Raw genomic sequence first — 16,666 nt, 5'->3', positions numbered from 1 at the left:
GGCAGGAAGATGCTGTGAGTTCTATCCAAGATTTCAAAGCTTCTGTCAATAGAATTGTCAAGTGTTCCATTTCTAGAACGATTTCTTTCCTGCCAGGGCCTGTGTGCTTTTGGGGCCTCCCTCCTTTCGGAAAAATGTTGTGAAATTTGAAAAGTTTCAGAAAAAATTTACAATGATGCTGTCAGGTTTGAAGAGCTGTAGGGAGAGGGTGAATAGACTGAGACTGTTTTCCCTGAAGCGTTGGATGCTGGGCGTGGGGGTTGTGGTGACCATGTAGACGTTTAGAAAATCATGAGGGACATGGATAAGGCAAGCACAAACAGTGTTTTCCTCGGAGTACGAGAGTCCACACTGTCGGGATTAGGTTTAGGATGACGAGGAAAAATTTGAAAGGGATCGAAGCAGCACATTTTTTCGCAAAGAGCATGTGTGTTTGGAATGGAACTGCCAGAGGAAGTGGTGGAAACTGGTCCAATTGCAGCATTTAAAATACAACTGGATGGGTTCTCCAAATAGAAAGTTTTTAGACGGATATGGGACAATTGCTGGCAAATAAGGCTAGATTGAGTTAGGATGTCTGATCGGAACGGAGGAGTGAGATCGACGGATATTTTTCGTGCTGCACATCTCTATGCCTCTTTAAATCGATCATTGCAGCGTTCCCCCTCTCAAACGTGCCTTTGATTCTTTAGTGAAACAGTAAAGTGCTCACTCTGAGATAAGTGGGAAAACTGAATGATAAATTTTGAAAGAAACTGACCCTGCACTGGCAGAACTTCGGTTGGGATCATTCTTAGTTTTGTCACAAACACATCAATTCTCTCGCTGAGACAGACCGCGCAAAAAACTGCCCTGCATTGGAAATAAATTGGAGATATTGTTACTATATTAGTATCCACGATAGCTTTGACGAAGTGAGACATAAATCCTGAAAACAAGGAGACGTGTATAAATTAATGAATGTTCTAAATATTTTGGTTTTCAGCGTGCTGGAGATGAAAATAGTCAGAATCATTCTTGCACTTCAGATGTTGCTTTTCCAATCAGGAATCTATATATTGCGAAGCATTAATTTCTATTGTCGCTACTCTTTTGTCATGGTGGCAACTGTGTTCTAACAACGTAACTCAATTGCAATTCTTCGACGAATATATCTGTATTGTCGACCTGTCAGCCTCCTTTTTAATATGCTGTCACATTATCTCTTGCATTTCAGTACTTCTTCTCTCAGGTAGATGCTTGGACACTCTGTTCCATAACAATAGAACACCCATTCAAATCACATTATGAGTACATCAGCATGCATGGATTTAAGTTTAAGAATGTTCGCCATCACCATATTCTTCAAATACTTTTGGAGAGTACATAATTGACGGTCTCATCTTCAAAGCGAATAAAGTAGATGCAGATAAGACGTTTTTCAAAGTACCTTGTCCGGGTTTGAAGATCTGGGTAGGTCATTCTTGTTGGGGTTGGGGGGAGATGATTGCAAAGTCGTGTGTCATGGATATGACAGCTTTCTTTCAATCGTGCTATATCGGGAAGATATTTTAAAGTGTTCATTCTTTTCTTAACGATGATTTTTTTTTTCTAAATTTCTATCTTTACTTTTAACTCCTGATTCGTATGTCCTGTACTTTCATTCATACTTTGCCCACCCTCCCTCATTATTCTCTACTACCGAGAGATTGATAAATTCTTAATCTCGTAATGAATTAAGAGATATGGGAAGCGTGCAGGTAATTGGCATTGAAATGCACATCAACCATAATTCAATGACGGAGTGGATTCGATGAGCGAAATGGCCTGACTTCAACCCCTATTTCTTTTGGTCTTATGGTCTTATCCTCTCTCTTATGATTGATGATATTTCATCATTTAGTTTCTCTGTCATCTACGTAAGCTTCCAAACATTCTTAAATAGTTTACTGCATCCAACATTGAATATTTGATTCAATTTCTGAAATTGTCATTCACTTTCAAAACCCTGAAAGTTTATGTATGTTGTTGCATAGTCAAATATACTTCAGTCTTCAGTATATTTGAAACAGTAAATCAAGGTTAGAGAAGTGCTGGAAAAGCACAACATGTCAGGCAGCAATCGAGGAGCAGGAAAATCGACGTTACGGGCAAAGGCCCTTCATCAGGAAGGAACTTCGATTTACCTGCTCCTCGGATGCTGCCTGACCTGCTGTGCTTTTCACACACGACTCTAATCTTTACTCTAATTTCCAGAATCTGCAGTAGCCACTTCTACCTCGGTTAAATAAAATGTGTCCATTTGAACTCATCGAATAACCTCTGACTCTACTGCACAGTCTTCTGGAGAAAGCACCAAAATTTAAGGTATAGTAGACAGTGAAGAAGATTACCTCAGAGTACAACGGGATCTTGATCATATATGCCAATAGGTTGAGGAATGGCAGATGGAGTTTAATTTAGATAAATGCGAGGCGCTGCATTTTTGGAAAGCAAATAAAGCAGGACTTGCACCCTCAATGATACAGTCCCGGGGGCTGTTTCTGAACCAAGAGACATCGGAGTGCAGGTTCATAGTTTCTTGAAGGTAAATTCGCACGTAGAGAGAATAGTCAGGAGTCGTTTGTTATAATGTTGTTCTACAGTGTATTGAATATGGGAGTTATGAGGTCATCTTGCGGCTGTGCAGGGCATTGGTTCGGCCACGTTTTGAATGGTGCGTGCAGGTCTGGTTTCCTCCCTATCGGAAGGATGTTTTTGAAACTTGAAAGGGTGCAGAAACGATTTATAAAGATGTTTTTATGGTTGGAGGACATGACCTGTAGGATGAGACTGAATAGTCTGGACCTCTTTTCTCTGGAGATTCGGAAGCTGAGAGTTAAACTTATCGAGGTTTGTAAAATCGCAAAAAGCATGGTTATTATAAATGTACAATGTCTTTTACTTGAGATGGGGGAAGTTAAGAACTGGAGGGCATAGTTTTAGTGTTAAAGGTGAAAGATTTAAATGGGACCGAAGGGGCAACGCATTAACACAGTGGGTGAGGTATGTATGGAATGAGCTGCCACAGGATGTGGTGTAGGCTGGTACATTGACAGCACTTAAAAGGCTATATATATATATATATATATATATATATATAGAACGTGTTTAGAGGGACATGCGCCAAGCGCTGTCAAACGGGACTGGATTAGGTTAAGATAGCTGGTAGGAATGGACCAGTGGACAAAAGGGTCTGTTTCCGTGCAGTACGCCTCAATGACCCTATGACTCAATAACAGAGAACACAAAGTCTGAACATTCATGTAAACATTCATGCAATGTTCAACACTGACAGGCAACTATTGGGAGTCACGACCATGTACAGTTCCTGGACTGTAGCTGTTGCATTAACGCAGAGCATGCAACCACCTGTAATCCCAGCTCCTGCCCAAAAGAGAATTGGACTTGCCTCTACGATCCGTAAAAGGAGTTGCCTTGTCATCTCATCCTTGGAACCATATTTCAATTGTATGGTCATGCAGAGGTAATGCATTTCTCTTCTCACACCTAGAAAAAATATTTAAGAATTGAAGTAGAAAGTAATCATTTCGTTTCTTTGAGATACAATCCATTTTTGTCCCATTAATGCAGTATGGATTATGCCACATGTTTTGTTTATGCCGTTGGACACTGGATCATTAACACTTCCCTCATGCGGACAAGTTCTGCTCTGTATTATTGATTAAAATCTCATTATGGCTTTGAATCCTCTTGAGGCATTTATATGCACCAGCTATCAATGGAACTTGAGAGGTCAATTTTGAGTTACCGAGCCATAACGATATATTAATTGATTCTGATTCCCGCTGTAAGATTTTAATTAGCTGTAGGTAGATGCATGGCACTTGTTATTCCCAATATCATGACTCTCCTTCCACATCTACTTCCTCTGCATTCTCTACCTCCATAACACTCTTTTGCACTCCAATCTCTGTTCACATATCTATCTACACACGTATCTATCTACCTACCAACATATCTAGCTATACATCTATCTAGCCATCTATGTATACATCAATCGATCCATCTACCGATTCATCGAGCGATCTATGTACCGCATGATCTGTCTATCTGTCTATCTGTCTGTCTATTTATCCATCTATCGATTTATCTATTATGCATCGACTCATCCCATTGGACAAAAGTCAACTATAAATAACGATATCTCTGTAAACTGACTTCTGACTTCTCCATCGATCTCTGTACACTTACTTTCGTTCAAACGTATCAATGTGCAAATCAGCAAGTTAATACTTGCATAACTCGGCTGACTAGTTTCCACATTTCTGCATGAACTGCAAAGAAGATGCTTTCAAAGCACTTTTTGTAATTCTATAATATTTATTTTGTCCATCAGCATGCTATTTTTCAATCATTTGTTCATCATTTTCTATATATTTTGAGCGAGAATTCTAACATCCAAAAAATAGACACAATGTGGAACTCGAAACTCTTCAAGAGGATGAATGTCCTGCTCAGTGTAACTTTTCAATCCGTATTATTTTCTGCATTTTGGGATGTCCCCAGCTGAGGTTCCAATGTTTACGACTAATCAGTAGTACAAACCAATTAGCTGTTCAACTTTTAGTTTATAACCTGTCACAGGAAAGAAAGTTGCATCTTCTATCTGCCTGCCTACCGGCCTGCATGTCTGTCTATCCATTTCGACTTGAATAATTCATTCATGCTTTGTCATGTCAAACAAACACACGTGGTAATTACGATATCCCTGGGTGTGAAAACAGAACTCTGATAACAAACATAGAGATTTAGAGCCCATTTGTCAACCTCTCAGAAGTCGAACCGGACATGATGCCACCCATCACAACAAACCAAGTAACGTCAGAACCAAGCGACACAGAATAGCAATACTTCACTGGAGGCTCACTGATGACTCTATCCAGCACGGCAATGAAACTTTTGAAAGCAAAACCATGAGCACAACGAGAAAACCAACAACCTGCTCCACAAACGGAGCTGCAAATCTTGTCAAAAAATCTCAACGCGTCCTTGCCTTCAGCAAGTTTTGCTCAGGAATGTTGCACTCAATACCCAACAAGTATTTGCGCATTCACAGAAGATAGGCAGTTATGTTTATACAGGCAATCACACCAAGACTTTCATAGTCTGCTGAGGATTTGTATGATTATCCATGTCCACAAAATAATCTGCAAACTGATGCAAATTTGCACACAATGTCGGTTTTGTTTTTGTCACTTCCTGGTATTATGTTATTTTAGACAATTGTTTGAATGTAATCGAAATAAATGTTTATCATTCATCATATTTCGAAAAACAAACTGAAATGAAAGAGGGCCTTTTGTTCAACTGACTGTCATTGAGCATTTGAATTCATTCTGTGCAAAATGATTCAATATTGCAATACTTCAATGTGCACTGGGATGCTTCCTGACACTGTCAATGTGTGTCGCTACAATGGCAGGGCAGAGAAGATTCACTATTTCCCATCAACCATATGAATCCTTGCATCGATTGACCGAGGCTGGTACAATGCGTGGTGCGTACATTTGTCACTGGGACGTCAGAATGCCGGATGAGGAAATTCCCCTACACTTACCATAGGTCGTGCAGTGTATTGGAAAGATGAGTAGACTGACAAAGAGGCGTTATGAAATCACTGCAGCAGTTTTTGGATTATACTCAGCATATCTGGCAGTACCTGTGGAGAAAGAAACAAAATTAATGTTTCAAGTCGAGTGTGACTGTTCTTCGCAACTCACTGGTATAGAAAGGCGTTTTTATTTAATGTGTCTGAAAGAAGTAGATAGGTGCGAAGAGAACAGGTAATGACGAGGGCGAGTACAAAAAAATTGTTAATGATGTTGAAAGAGAAATAGGGATGTATAATGGGCGTTCATTGAGGGGTGAAGGGAAAAAAACGAGTCATGTCTACTAACAGAAAAGTAAACAAAAGACAGATAAGCCAAATTCTGAGTGGGAGGGCATGGGAAGAATATGAGGAAAATGAATAACACAAATCATACGGTCGGCTCTGAGGCTATGGAATCCAGTATTGAGTCTTGGAGTCTGCAAAGTGCCGAACAATGAAAACGATATAAACAAAACGGAAGCTCGAGGAAAGGTTTTGAGACTAGGGTGACAGAAGATCATATTGCACAATGAGACAAAAAAAGAGCTGTTGGGGTTATTGCACAAACGAGACATAACATTGTTCCACAGTGAATGAAAATGGAGGTAAAAGGTTCAAATGACGTCAATCACTCTGAAAGAATTAAGAACACTCTGAGGAAAAATAAGCTTCGAAATTAATGACAATGTTCATCGTCTGAAGTTGTGAATCTGAATGTTGAGCAAAGAAGGCTGTAAAAGTAGATGGAAATGGAATCAAAATACTAATGATGTTAAATGTTTATTTGGAATGTTAAGACACCCAATTTTCAGGTATTGGGTGTCTTGTTCAAATCCTGTTTGGCGTCCTACAGACAGATTCATCAGACTGTGGCACGTCTTCACAGTTGAATCTGTGATGCTCAAAGGATGTTATCCATTTCCAATTGTCTCTCCGCTCACCACTGCTAATAGCAGATGGAGACTTCAAGACAAATTGTGTCGATATGAATGAAATCAAGTCAAAACGTATTCAGATCAGTCGATTACATCGGATAACGTGTAGAAAGACGTGTATCAATTTCAATTGCAGTATAGGCTTCAGATTAAAATCGACCTGCTCTTCAAATGTTTTGTTCCGTCGTGTTAACATGAATCCTTCTACGTGGTCTTGTGTAATGATCAAATTCATTTGAAACTGAGTTTGGAAACGATCAAAATATATTTAAACACTGAATGATCTTCCTCTGGGATGTCGGACAGTCAATGAAGGAGAGACAGATGATGAGAAATAATATATCTCCTTGGAGTTCTCGCTCCAGGCAGGTGTCTCCATGTGTTCAAGTGCGTTCTGTTTTCTCTAATAATAGAAGCAAAAAAATATTCTCAGCATTACTAATGTTATGCTCATCTGAAGATTCGAAATTAAATAATCACATGTTAATGAGAAACGATCATTTTCATTTATAAGAACGAAAAGAGCAAGTCATTTCGATGCACTGGTTGGAAGCTGATTCGAATTATTGAGAAGACTCCAATGACACACTGCTCAGTAAATGCTTCGTCACTGTAATATTGGCTGAGACATGGTACTGACGTTGTAGGATCAGGTTTCAACTGCGGTAAAGACGTGTCCAAACATGTCGAGCAGTTTAGTTGATATATTCCATTCTTTATAAATAAATGTTTACGTGATAATGTGTAACATATGGTAAATCAGGGATATCAAGGGGCCAAAAGTGGTTTCTGACGCAGCTAACGTACATCAAATTCCCCCAGTTTAGACCTCGCAGAAGGCTAAGTAAACATGACAGAATGAATTACTAAAGGAAAAGACAAAGTTTAGGACACTACATTTAAACATCTCGCAGATGTTCGACTTGATAGGAATGAATATTCCACACAAACGTTGCACCAATCTGTTGTTAAGCTTATATCAACCCAAATGTGCAGCGTTCATTTTCTCCGTTAAATGTCAAGAATTGAAGACAATGATGAATGACTTCCTTTTTGACACTGACTGTTTTCAGCAAGCCAGTGAGCCTGTGTAGGAACGCTGCCTGACACTGATGACTGTGGTGAACAGAGTCCATGGTTACACATGACTCACAGAAAAATATGAAAGTGACTGATACAAGATGCATTATGGTCGCCACGTACCAAAACAAAGCGTACGAAACTTATCAATAATATGATAGTTTGTTATAGAAAAATATCTATACATTTAATTTGGACTCTGTCCACCCATTAACCCCCTAGGAGTTTGCAACTAATCCCTCTTCATTGCTCTCTCTGCGCAGATGTATATTAACAGAAATCAAATTCCCTGCCATTCTCCTTCATCAGATTATAATTCACATTATTTCCAAAATCTCAGTTTTTAACCATGCACCACTTTCTTTTCCAAAAGAAATTCTGCGCATCTGTTAGCCTTGTATTAATCTGAAAATGATGGAAAGCTTCCCCTTTCCTCCATAACCCTGCATAAATCTCTCATCATCACACTTTGTAATCATCATCGGACGAGGGTATCGCTCTCCAGGACATTATATATTGAAGTATTATCATTCCGAACTTGCCATGTGGGGGTGGCGGGTGGATACTTTGTTAACTTTCATCGTTCCCTGTGAAGATACCGACAGCATTGTTGGAAGTGATGCCAGGATTTGCAAATATCAACTATGAAAGGAATGTTGGTCGAGTTCTGTGTAAGTATTGGGTATGGCATAGAAGAGAATTTGCCGTTGGCAAAGTGAATATGCATCGGCGTCCCTTGCGATTGTCGCTGTTTCAGTATCGCAGTTTGGAAATTAATGTAATCAAAAATCTTTGGAGGTGAATTTTGTTCATATTACACACTTTTGGAAATGTGTGTGACTGTCGTGCTCGTTGAAGGTGGTTGATGAGGTGCCAACCAAATGGACATGCTTTGTTTGGCTGGTGTCAGCTTCTGTCATGCTGATGAAGCTGCACTCATCTGAGCCAATGGAAAAGCTTTCATCACATATGGGAATACTGATGTGTCGTTATAGCAAAAATATTGTGAAGTCAGGAGTTCAATTATGCAATGCGAAATTGAAACTTTCGGGTGTGTTCTGGCAGCAATGGTATTTATATGATTGATGCAGTCAGTTTTGGCTAAATACTAAGCACTAAGATATGGATAAGACAGATGTGAGAACTGTTAATAACATTGAAGAGGCAATGGTGAGTTTTTTTACTGATGATGATGAGTCAGTGCTTATTTCCTATGTTGTTTGGCACTTCAGTTCAAAGCCCCAATGCTGTCAAGGACTTGCTCTGTTTGTCTATGGACTTAGCAGGATATGAGCAGTCCCAGGTAGGGCTTAACTTTGTAGAATAATAAGCAAATATTGCTCGTTCTCACCTTGTGATGCAAGGTTGGTGTAAATGAACCAGATGATGATAATTAAACCTGTGGCATTTCCCTGCTCTTCTTCAGTCCTGAATAATAACACAAATGCTCAACTTCCTCTACTTTAGCCTTAATGCCTCTGCAAATAACTGTACTGCCTAATCACCCGTCATACATTGCAACAATCCTGAAGTAGTTTTACAATTCCCTAACTCTCCATAAGCTGTAAAAATGACTGCGAACTACATGCTCATTCGTCAGGACTTGGTCCAGATTCGTGGCTAAATTAACTCAAATGGTCTGCCTTCTCTCACAACCCTGTTTCAAAACTAAATTAAACTCAATGCCGACCTTCCTTTTAAATGCACTGTGACAGCTCAATGACGTTGCTTTCTCAGTCAACATTGCACAATGAAAATCGGATTCTCCTCTCTCATCGTTGCCACGTATATATACAGGAGAACCCCACATATTCACGCAACCTTGTAAAGCATCTAAGGTCATAACCCATGCTGTATCTCATTCTTTATGCACAATTCTGCGTCGAATGGATGGAAGATTGCCCCTTGTTCTCTGTAGTCTTATCGCAGTTGAACACTGATTCCAATTTTAAACGTTTGGCTAATTGAGGCATAATTTCATGCATTAATGAATAGATAAATTTCATGCAACATCTTCATACACTTTGAGCTGTCGTTTTTTCAAGACTATAACAAAAGTCTCCGAGAAATTGTTGGTTAGAATTCTCTGCCTATGGAATAGACGAAAATTATTTCAGGGCAGAATACCTCTCGGGGTGATTTGACAGAATCAAAGTCAGCCTATTTACGGTTTCATCATTTAACTGTCCTTTAAATTCAATGGAAATGATAAGGGATGTTTCATTGTGTCCCATTAAGTTAAGTGATTAAACCTATTTTCCTGGTAAATGTGGTGGGCTTTCAATGTCATTCATTTGTGAACCTGGTGCTGACATTGTTTACAACATGGAAGTGCTCATTTCCTTTGATGAGTGAATAATTATTTTTGTAGAAACGCTTCGCACATTAGAGCAAAAGATGAGGCTTAGGCGGTTGCAACATCTTGAGCTAGGAGTTCTGTGTGTATCTTTGCCAATTCCAATGTTCCCCAGCATTGCAGATACAATTTTCAGACAATTCGATTCACTCCACGTGATATCTAGAAGCGATTGGTGACACTAGATACTGCAAATGCTACAGACCCTGACAACATTCTGGAAATCGTAGTGAAGATTAGTGCTCCACAACTTGCTACTTCCGTAGCATAGCTGTTCCAGCACATGTACAACACTGGTGTCTACCCAACAATGGTCGCACATTGCCCGGGTATGTCCTGTACACAATAAGCTGGACAAATCAGTCCCATCAGTCTCCTCTTGATCATTAGTGTAGCAATGGAAGGTGCCAACAACAATGCTACAATAGCACATGCTCAGCAAAAACCTGTTCAGTTATGCTCAGTTTGGTATCCGCTTTGACCACCCAGCTCCGGATCTCATTCCAGCTTTGATTGAAACATGGACAAAAGATCTGAATTACAGAGGTGAGGAGAAGGTAACAGCCGTTGTCATCGAGGCCGCATCCCACTAAATTTGTCATCAATAAGTCCGAGCAAAAATTGAATCAATTGCTAACGGGGAAAATCCCAACCGTTTGAAGGCATACCTGGAATATCAGGGAATGTTTGTGGGTGTGGAAGTTCAGTAATCTCAGGTCGAAGGCATTTCTGCAGGATTTCATCAGGCTACTGTGCTTAGCCCAAACATCTTCAGCTACTTCATCAATGACCTTCATTCCATCATAAGGTCTGAAGTGGGAATATTCGGGATGATTGCAAAATGGTTTGCTCCGTCCGTGACTCCTCACGGATTGAAACATTTCACCTTGAAAATAATACTGGACTAAAAAGTGGGAAATAACATTCGTAGATTAGTGGTGCTGGAAAAGTACAGCATTTCAGGCAGCATCCGGGGAGCAGGAAAATCGGCGATTTGGGTAAAAACCCTTCATCTGGAATACAGGCAGAGTGCGTGAAAGGTGGAGAGATAAATGAGAGGAGGGTGGTCTTCAGGCACTCTGCCTGCATTCCTGATGAAGGACTTTTGCCTGAAACGACGATTTTCCTGCTATTCGAATACGGCCTGAACTGCTGTGCTTTTCCAGCACCACTAATCCAGAATCTGGTTTCCAGCATCGACAGTCATTGTTTTTACCTAGGAAATAAAACTCGTGTCAAATAAATGCCACTCTATGAACAGCACCAATAAGAGGAAATCTAATCACCACCCATTGACATTCAATGGTGTTACTGTCAATGTATCTGCCATCATCAACATCGTGGGTGTTATCATTGACCAGAAACTCAACTGGATTCTGCATAGGAACAAACGTACTACAAGAACAGGTCAAAGGCTAAAAGTACTGCGGCAAGTAACTCAATTCCTGACTCATCAAAGTCCACCCAGAATCTATAAGCTGCAGGTCAGAAGCATCTTTTAATACCTTCCACTTGCTTTGATGAGTGCAGTCCCAAAAACAATCACGAAACATGACACAAACGGAAGCAAAGCAGCCCAATTGATTTGCACCGCATCCGGAAGCATCCACTCACATCCTGCCGAGAAAGCAGGAGCAGGAGTGTATACTATTTACAAGATGCACTGTGGGAATTCGCCACACAACTTCAGACATCACTCTCCATACCCAAAAGATTTTCGATCTGTAAATTCAAGGGTATCGAAACACCACTACGTTCAAATTTCCTTCCCAGCCATTCATTGTCCTGACTTAGAAATATATACCCGTTCCTTCACTCTCGTTTGTTCAAAGTGCTGGAATTCCCTCCCTAATGGATTGTGTGTGAACTTCGTGCAAACGAACTGCAGTAGTTCAAGACGACAGCTCATCAACGAATTCTGAAGGGCAATAGGGATGGGAAAAATATTGATTAGCCAGCGAAAACTATATTCAACAAATGACTAGATAAAAATAGACAATAGGAGCAAAATGGTTGGTTATTGGGCCTTTCCAATCTTATCCACTATTTAATATCACCATTGGTCATTATCCATCTCCTGCCTCACAAAACCAGAGACCTGGTTTCAATTCTGCATTCGGGTTCTGTCGGTGTTGAGATTACACCTTCTCCTCATGTCTGTGTGAATTTCCACCGTGTGCTCCAATTTCCTCCCACAGTTGAAAGAGGCACAGTTTAGCTGCATTGTTCTGGCTAAATTGCTCATAAAGTTCAAAGGTGCGTAGGTGATGTGCATTAATCCTGGGACATGGAGTCTCACAAGGAAAGGGTTGCATGTGGGTATGGGTGGGGTTCTGGTCGGAAAGTCGATATAGACTTGCTGAATGGAATGGCCTGATTCCACGCTGTCACAACTTTAAAAACAATCTGCCTGCTACAGTTTTTGTCCATACACTCTTACCCATTTGTCCGTCAGAATAATATTGAACTCGTTCCTTAAAATATTCAATGCTTGGATTCATTCATTCGTCATTTTCTAATCCGTGGATATAAACCGAATCATTCTAATCTTCCGTCATACATTAGCCCTGTCTTCCCAGTAATCAGAGTGTTGTGCAGATAGTTTCGAGAAAGGAAAATAAATGCAATGTTTTTCAGTGATTCTTCTTCATAGGCTATCTTGGAGGCAGGGAGTTTGAATGATCATTTTCAAGTGCCAACATGCAACAATTCCAAAGCAAGATCTAATTGCATGTCAGATATTTCTTTTGTTAGATCTTGCATTTTCTATCTTCAATTTGCTCCCGGATGTCCTTATGGTCTCAGTTTATTTCTGAATTAGTTTATATATCACACCGTTGTGTAAAATGTGCACATGTTCAAAATCAACGTCCAGAATTACATGCATTTGTGGAGTATTTCGATTTTTTAAAATCACATTCTACCTGTAGCGCACACTTTCTGACTAGGGCCAGCACTTACAGACAAAAATCAAACTTCTTATTTCATTTGAGACATAGAAATTGTTCTTCAACGTCAGAGAGCGAAAAAATCTAATGCATTCAAAAGAAACTGGACTGGTTGCCTTCAGACATGATCTATTGCTTTTTATATAAAGTTACAGAAACAATGAAGGCAAGCGCAGTTTCTGTATATGCATCTCCCTCGTTACTTGCCTGTTTAACAAAGAGAATTGGTCAGGAAACGGATACAAGTACAAAAAAGTTAACTTGCAGTAATTAGTTATTTGATGATCGTGTACTGGCTGGGGGTAGCTTATACGGCAGAAGTGTGAGAAATATTTCTATGTTCGAGTAAAAAAAAATCAGATTGCGAAATCCTTTAACTTTTTCTACATGTTTCTTCACTGAAAAATCATTGACACTTGTCTGAGGTTATGTGAGCAAGGCAGTACCATGGTATGCCAACTGTTTTGAGCCAGTATGTACGTAAATTGTGCTCTGTCCGCGAGTCAGAAGGAATTGCATAATTGTCATCTTGAGCTTAATTCACTTGTCTCGAGCCTTTTGATCAAACGTTTTCTATGGTTGTGAATCTGAAGAATGATGAAGAAGACGAATTGCAAAGAAAGATAGAAGCGAGTAGATTGTTGGAGAGCGATCGGAACATAGTTTGTGAGTGGGCCTGAAGCTACGAAATGAGGAATAATTCGGACTTACTGACTGAGGCAGATACTTTTAATGACTTTGTGATTGGAAATAGTGAGATTTGCAAGCAGAATGGGTCATTTGTTTTCCTGAAAAGATCTGTGATGATCTCACCTGCCCGGCTCTGAGGTAATGAATATTGTCCTGTACTAATGTTGCTGTAATTAAGAAATCTGTGAACCAGTTCCGAGGCACATTCAGCGTTGTGCAGCATTCAGCGAGATAAAGAAAGAGAGACAGATTGAGGTCGTAGATAAAAAGATCGACCACAGATTTAGTAGAGGTGCAAAGGTACAAAGGACTTTTTGTTTCTCGGTTATTAAGAGTCATTTTAATGGCGGCTCAGAGAATGGCACTCCTGCCGAAGACCACTGAAGACAAGCATTTGATTTTAACCTTGGGCGATTGTCTGTGTGGAGTTTGTGCATTCTCCCCTCTTCACTTTTAATCTTTGGTACCTCGCACAGTCATATAAATTACATATGGATTAGCCATGAGAAATGCCGGCTTGCAGGGATATCAGAGTGTGGGTCGGCCGGGTTACTTTCAGACAGTCGGTTGTGGGCTCCATTGGCCGAATGCTCAGCTTCCACACGGTCGGGACTGTATGATGAATGGCAGGAAAGAAGAAAAATGAGTAAAATGGACTGAGATACGGAGCAAGTGATATTTTGCTGTGGAGAATTTCGCCAATGTTGCATTATTTCTGGTCACTGCCCTTCCATTGTCATTGGAAGTGCAATCCAAAAATTTAAAGAAAATAATGCTTGTAATGAGACTTAAATTTTGTCAGTCAGCTTGCTGAGACAACGCATGTCTTCTGTACATTATAGAATGTGGGGAGCTATTTAACACAACCTATCCCAATGGCAACAATTTGAGAATAGATTTTTGAGTAACCATGTCATCTTGATGTCATGATTTTGAATTATGCCTCGGGCATTCTCGAGTCGAGGTTTTTTTCGCAATGAACACTATTCAAAATCTGGAGATATCTCTCTCAAAATTGAATAGATTACTAAAATGATAACAACTAAGTTGGCGAGATCTTTGCAAGATAGCGTTATACCATATCCTGCCAAATTGGCTGATTTATGCAAGATTCAACTTAAACATGATCTGAGTTCATGGAGGTACGGACCACAGAATTTGACCAGCTATCATCAGTTCCTTGGCTCCCATATTGTTTGACATACGCTCATTAATCACTAGGTGGCACAAGATACTGTACCTCAGATCAAATATGAACGCATCAATTAACCACAGAATACTAACTGCACTCTGATGGCGCCTCAACATATCAGACTTCCTGCTAAATTACGAGTTATTTTGCTTCAATGAATCCTGACAGAAATATTTTGAACATTCCGAGCTAAAGACTTATAGCAGAACACCTGATTTTTTTAAAAATTCGAAACCATGTATTAAGCCCTCAAAACTAGAAAAAGTATTATACTTCGGGAATTTCTTGGCCGTTTTCCAAGTTCATCTGAATAGTAGAAAGCACGTCATTGAAACAATCTGTTTCTCATATCCATAACATGATCATTGCATTGAAACTCTTGTTTATTGGCTTCTTTGAATTAATTTCAGAATACTTTATCATAACTTTGCATTATTGTTTATTCAAACTAACTCGAATGACTTTGAGCTGGACAAACTGCTCAGCGTTCTTATGATTCCCTTTTTAGGCAACGTGAGCACATATTAAATTTTAACAGGAATGTGTTTACATAACTATACTACTTAATCTCGTTTTCTCTGAAACGGTTCCAGATTTTGGAAGAAGTAAATTTCGTTTTCTATTAGAGGAGCTAACGAAGTAAGTGCTGTCACGTAGGACTAGTTTAAATCAGTTTCCTGTTCTGTAGATTTTAAAAATTTAGCGGCACTGAATTTAGCGGATATTACACACTGAAGTTTCATTTTGTTTACTGATGTCAGTTTTGACATTAAAAATAATGCTGCATTAACAATACTTCTGGAGCATTAAAAAAAGTAAAAGTATTATTTTTCAAATGACACCATGCTGAAAATTGACATTACGTTAAAGCATCGAGGGAAAATGTGAAGTCAATAATGCCAAGTAATATTTGCATCCGTAATTCTTTTGATCATTTCAAGAATGTAACTCTCAAAGTTTTCAAATGACATTATTGCACGAACGTTTTCAATTTTTTTGAGACTTGTTTCAACAGCTATTTTCTTAATTTCTTGTTGGGACAATAACAAAAGCTGTAGAACCATTTCTGTATCCCATTCTTTGACCTTTGGACAGTAAGGGGAATCACTTACCCATCACAGAAGTTTTCTTTTCTGAGCTCTTTTTTTTTAGCCTAAAGCTGATTACTGAATATGAATTTCTGTACTCTCAACAACAAGTCGACTTTTTCTACACAGCGACTCTTCTGAGATTCTCCGACTTCCAGATTTGCAGAATCCGCAGTTTTTGGCTTTCTGTTAAAATGGCAACGCCAGATAAATCTGTTGAAAATGCTATTCCCAAATTGTTGGTCGAATGACACACTCAGGTGTTTCTTTCGAACACTTCCCGTTCTTTTGTAGAATTCACTCAAGCGTTGGATGTTCAGTTTGTAATGCATTATTTGGAACTATAGATTGGATTTTGCTGTGCATGAAATTCTACTACACTCACTCAGTGCTTTTCTGTGGCTCTCCATTTTAAGATGATTTAAATCATTAAGCACTTTCATTCCAAACCAATGAACTGTGTAGTCTGGAACTAAAAGTAAATAATAAGCAAGGGAACACGAACAGAAGGGAGATCGCATACAAGTCACTGTTACGGAGTACTATCCACCAGACCTCAATTGTCAGTGAATCAATAACTTGAAAATTCCTTCCAGAAATAGTTGCATGTGGAGCAACAAGACATAAATTTCAAAAGTTCAAATAATGAACTCATTTTCAGCTTCTCAAAGGCAACTAACTCTGCATACTTTTTCACCATAACAATGTCTCATACACACCCCAACAGCGAAGTCAAATATCACAT

The 16,666-nt window shown here is 39.4% G+C and overlaps 1 gene segment (V, D, J or C); it reads right to left on the bottom strand.

The window, feature by feature from the left end:
- Window positions 1-5,648: 5,648 nt before the first annotated feature.
- LOC132828618 (Ig heavy chain C region, membrane-bound form-like) overlaps window positions 5,649-16,666 on the bottom strand; it is a 72,145-nt gene continuing 61,127 nt past the window's right edge. Inside the window, 1 exon segment of the C gene segment in view lies at window positions 5,649-5,701. Within this exon segment, the coding sequence occupies window positions 5,649-5,701 (53 nt within the window).

Source organism: Hemiscyllium ocellatum, chromosome 27 (genome assembly GCF_020745735.1).
Source record: "Hemiscyllium ocellatum isolate sHemOce1 chromosome 27, sHemOce1.pat.X.cur, whole genome shotgun sequence".
Taxonomy (NCBI): Eukaryota; Metazoa; Chordata; class Chondrichthyes; order Orectolobiformes; family Hemiscylliidae; genus Hemiscyllium; species Hemiscyllium ocellatum.
Note: the sequence above shows the minus strand (reverse complement) of the source record. Positions and strands in the feature narration are given on the sequence as shown.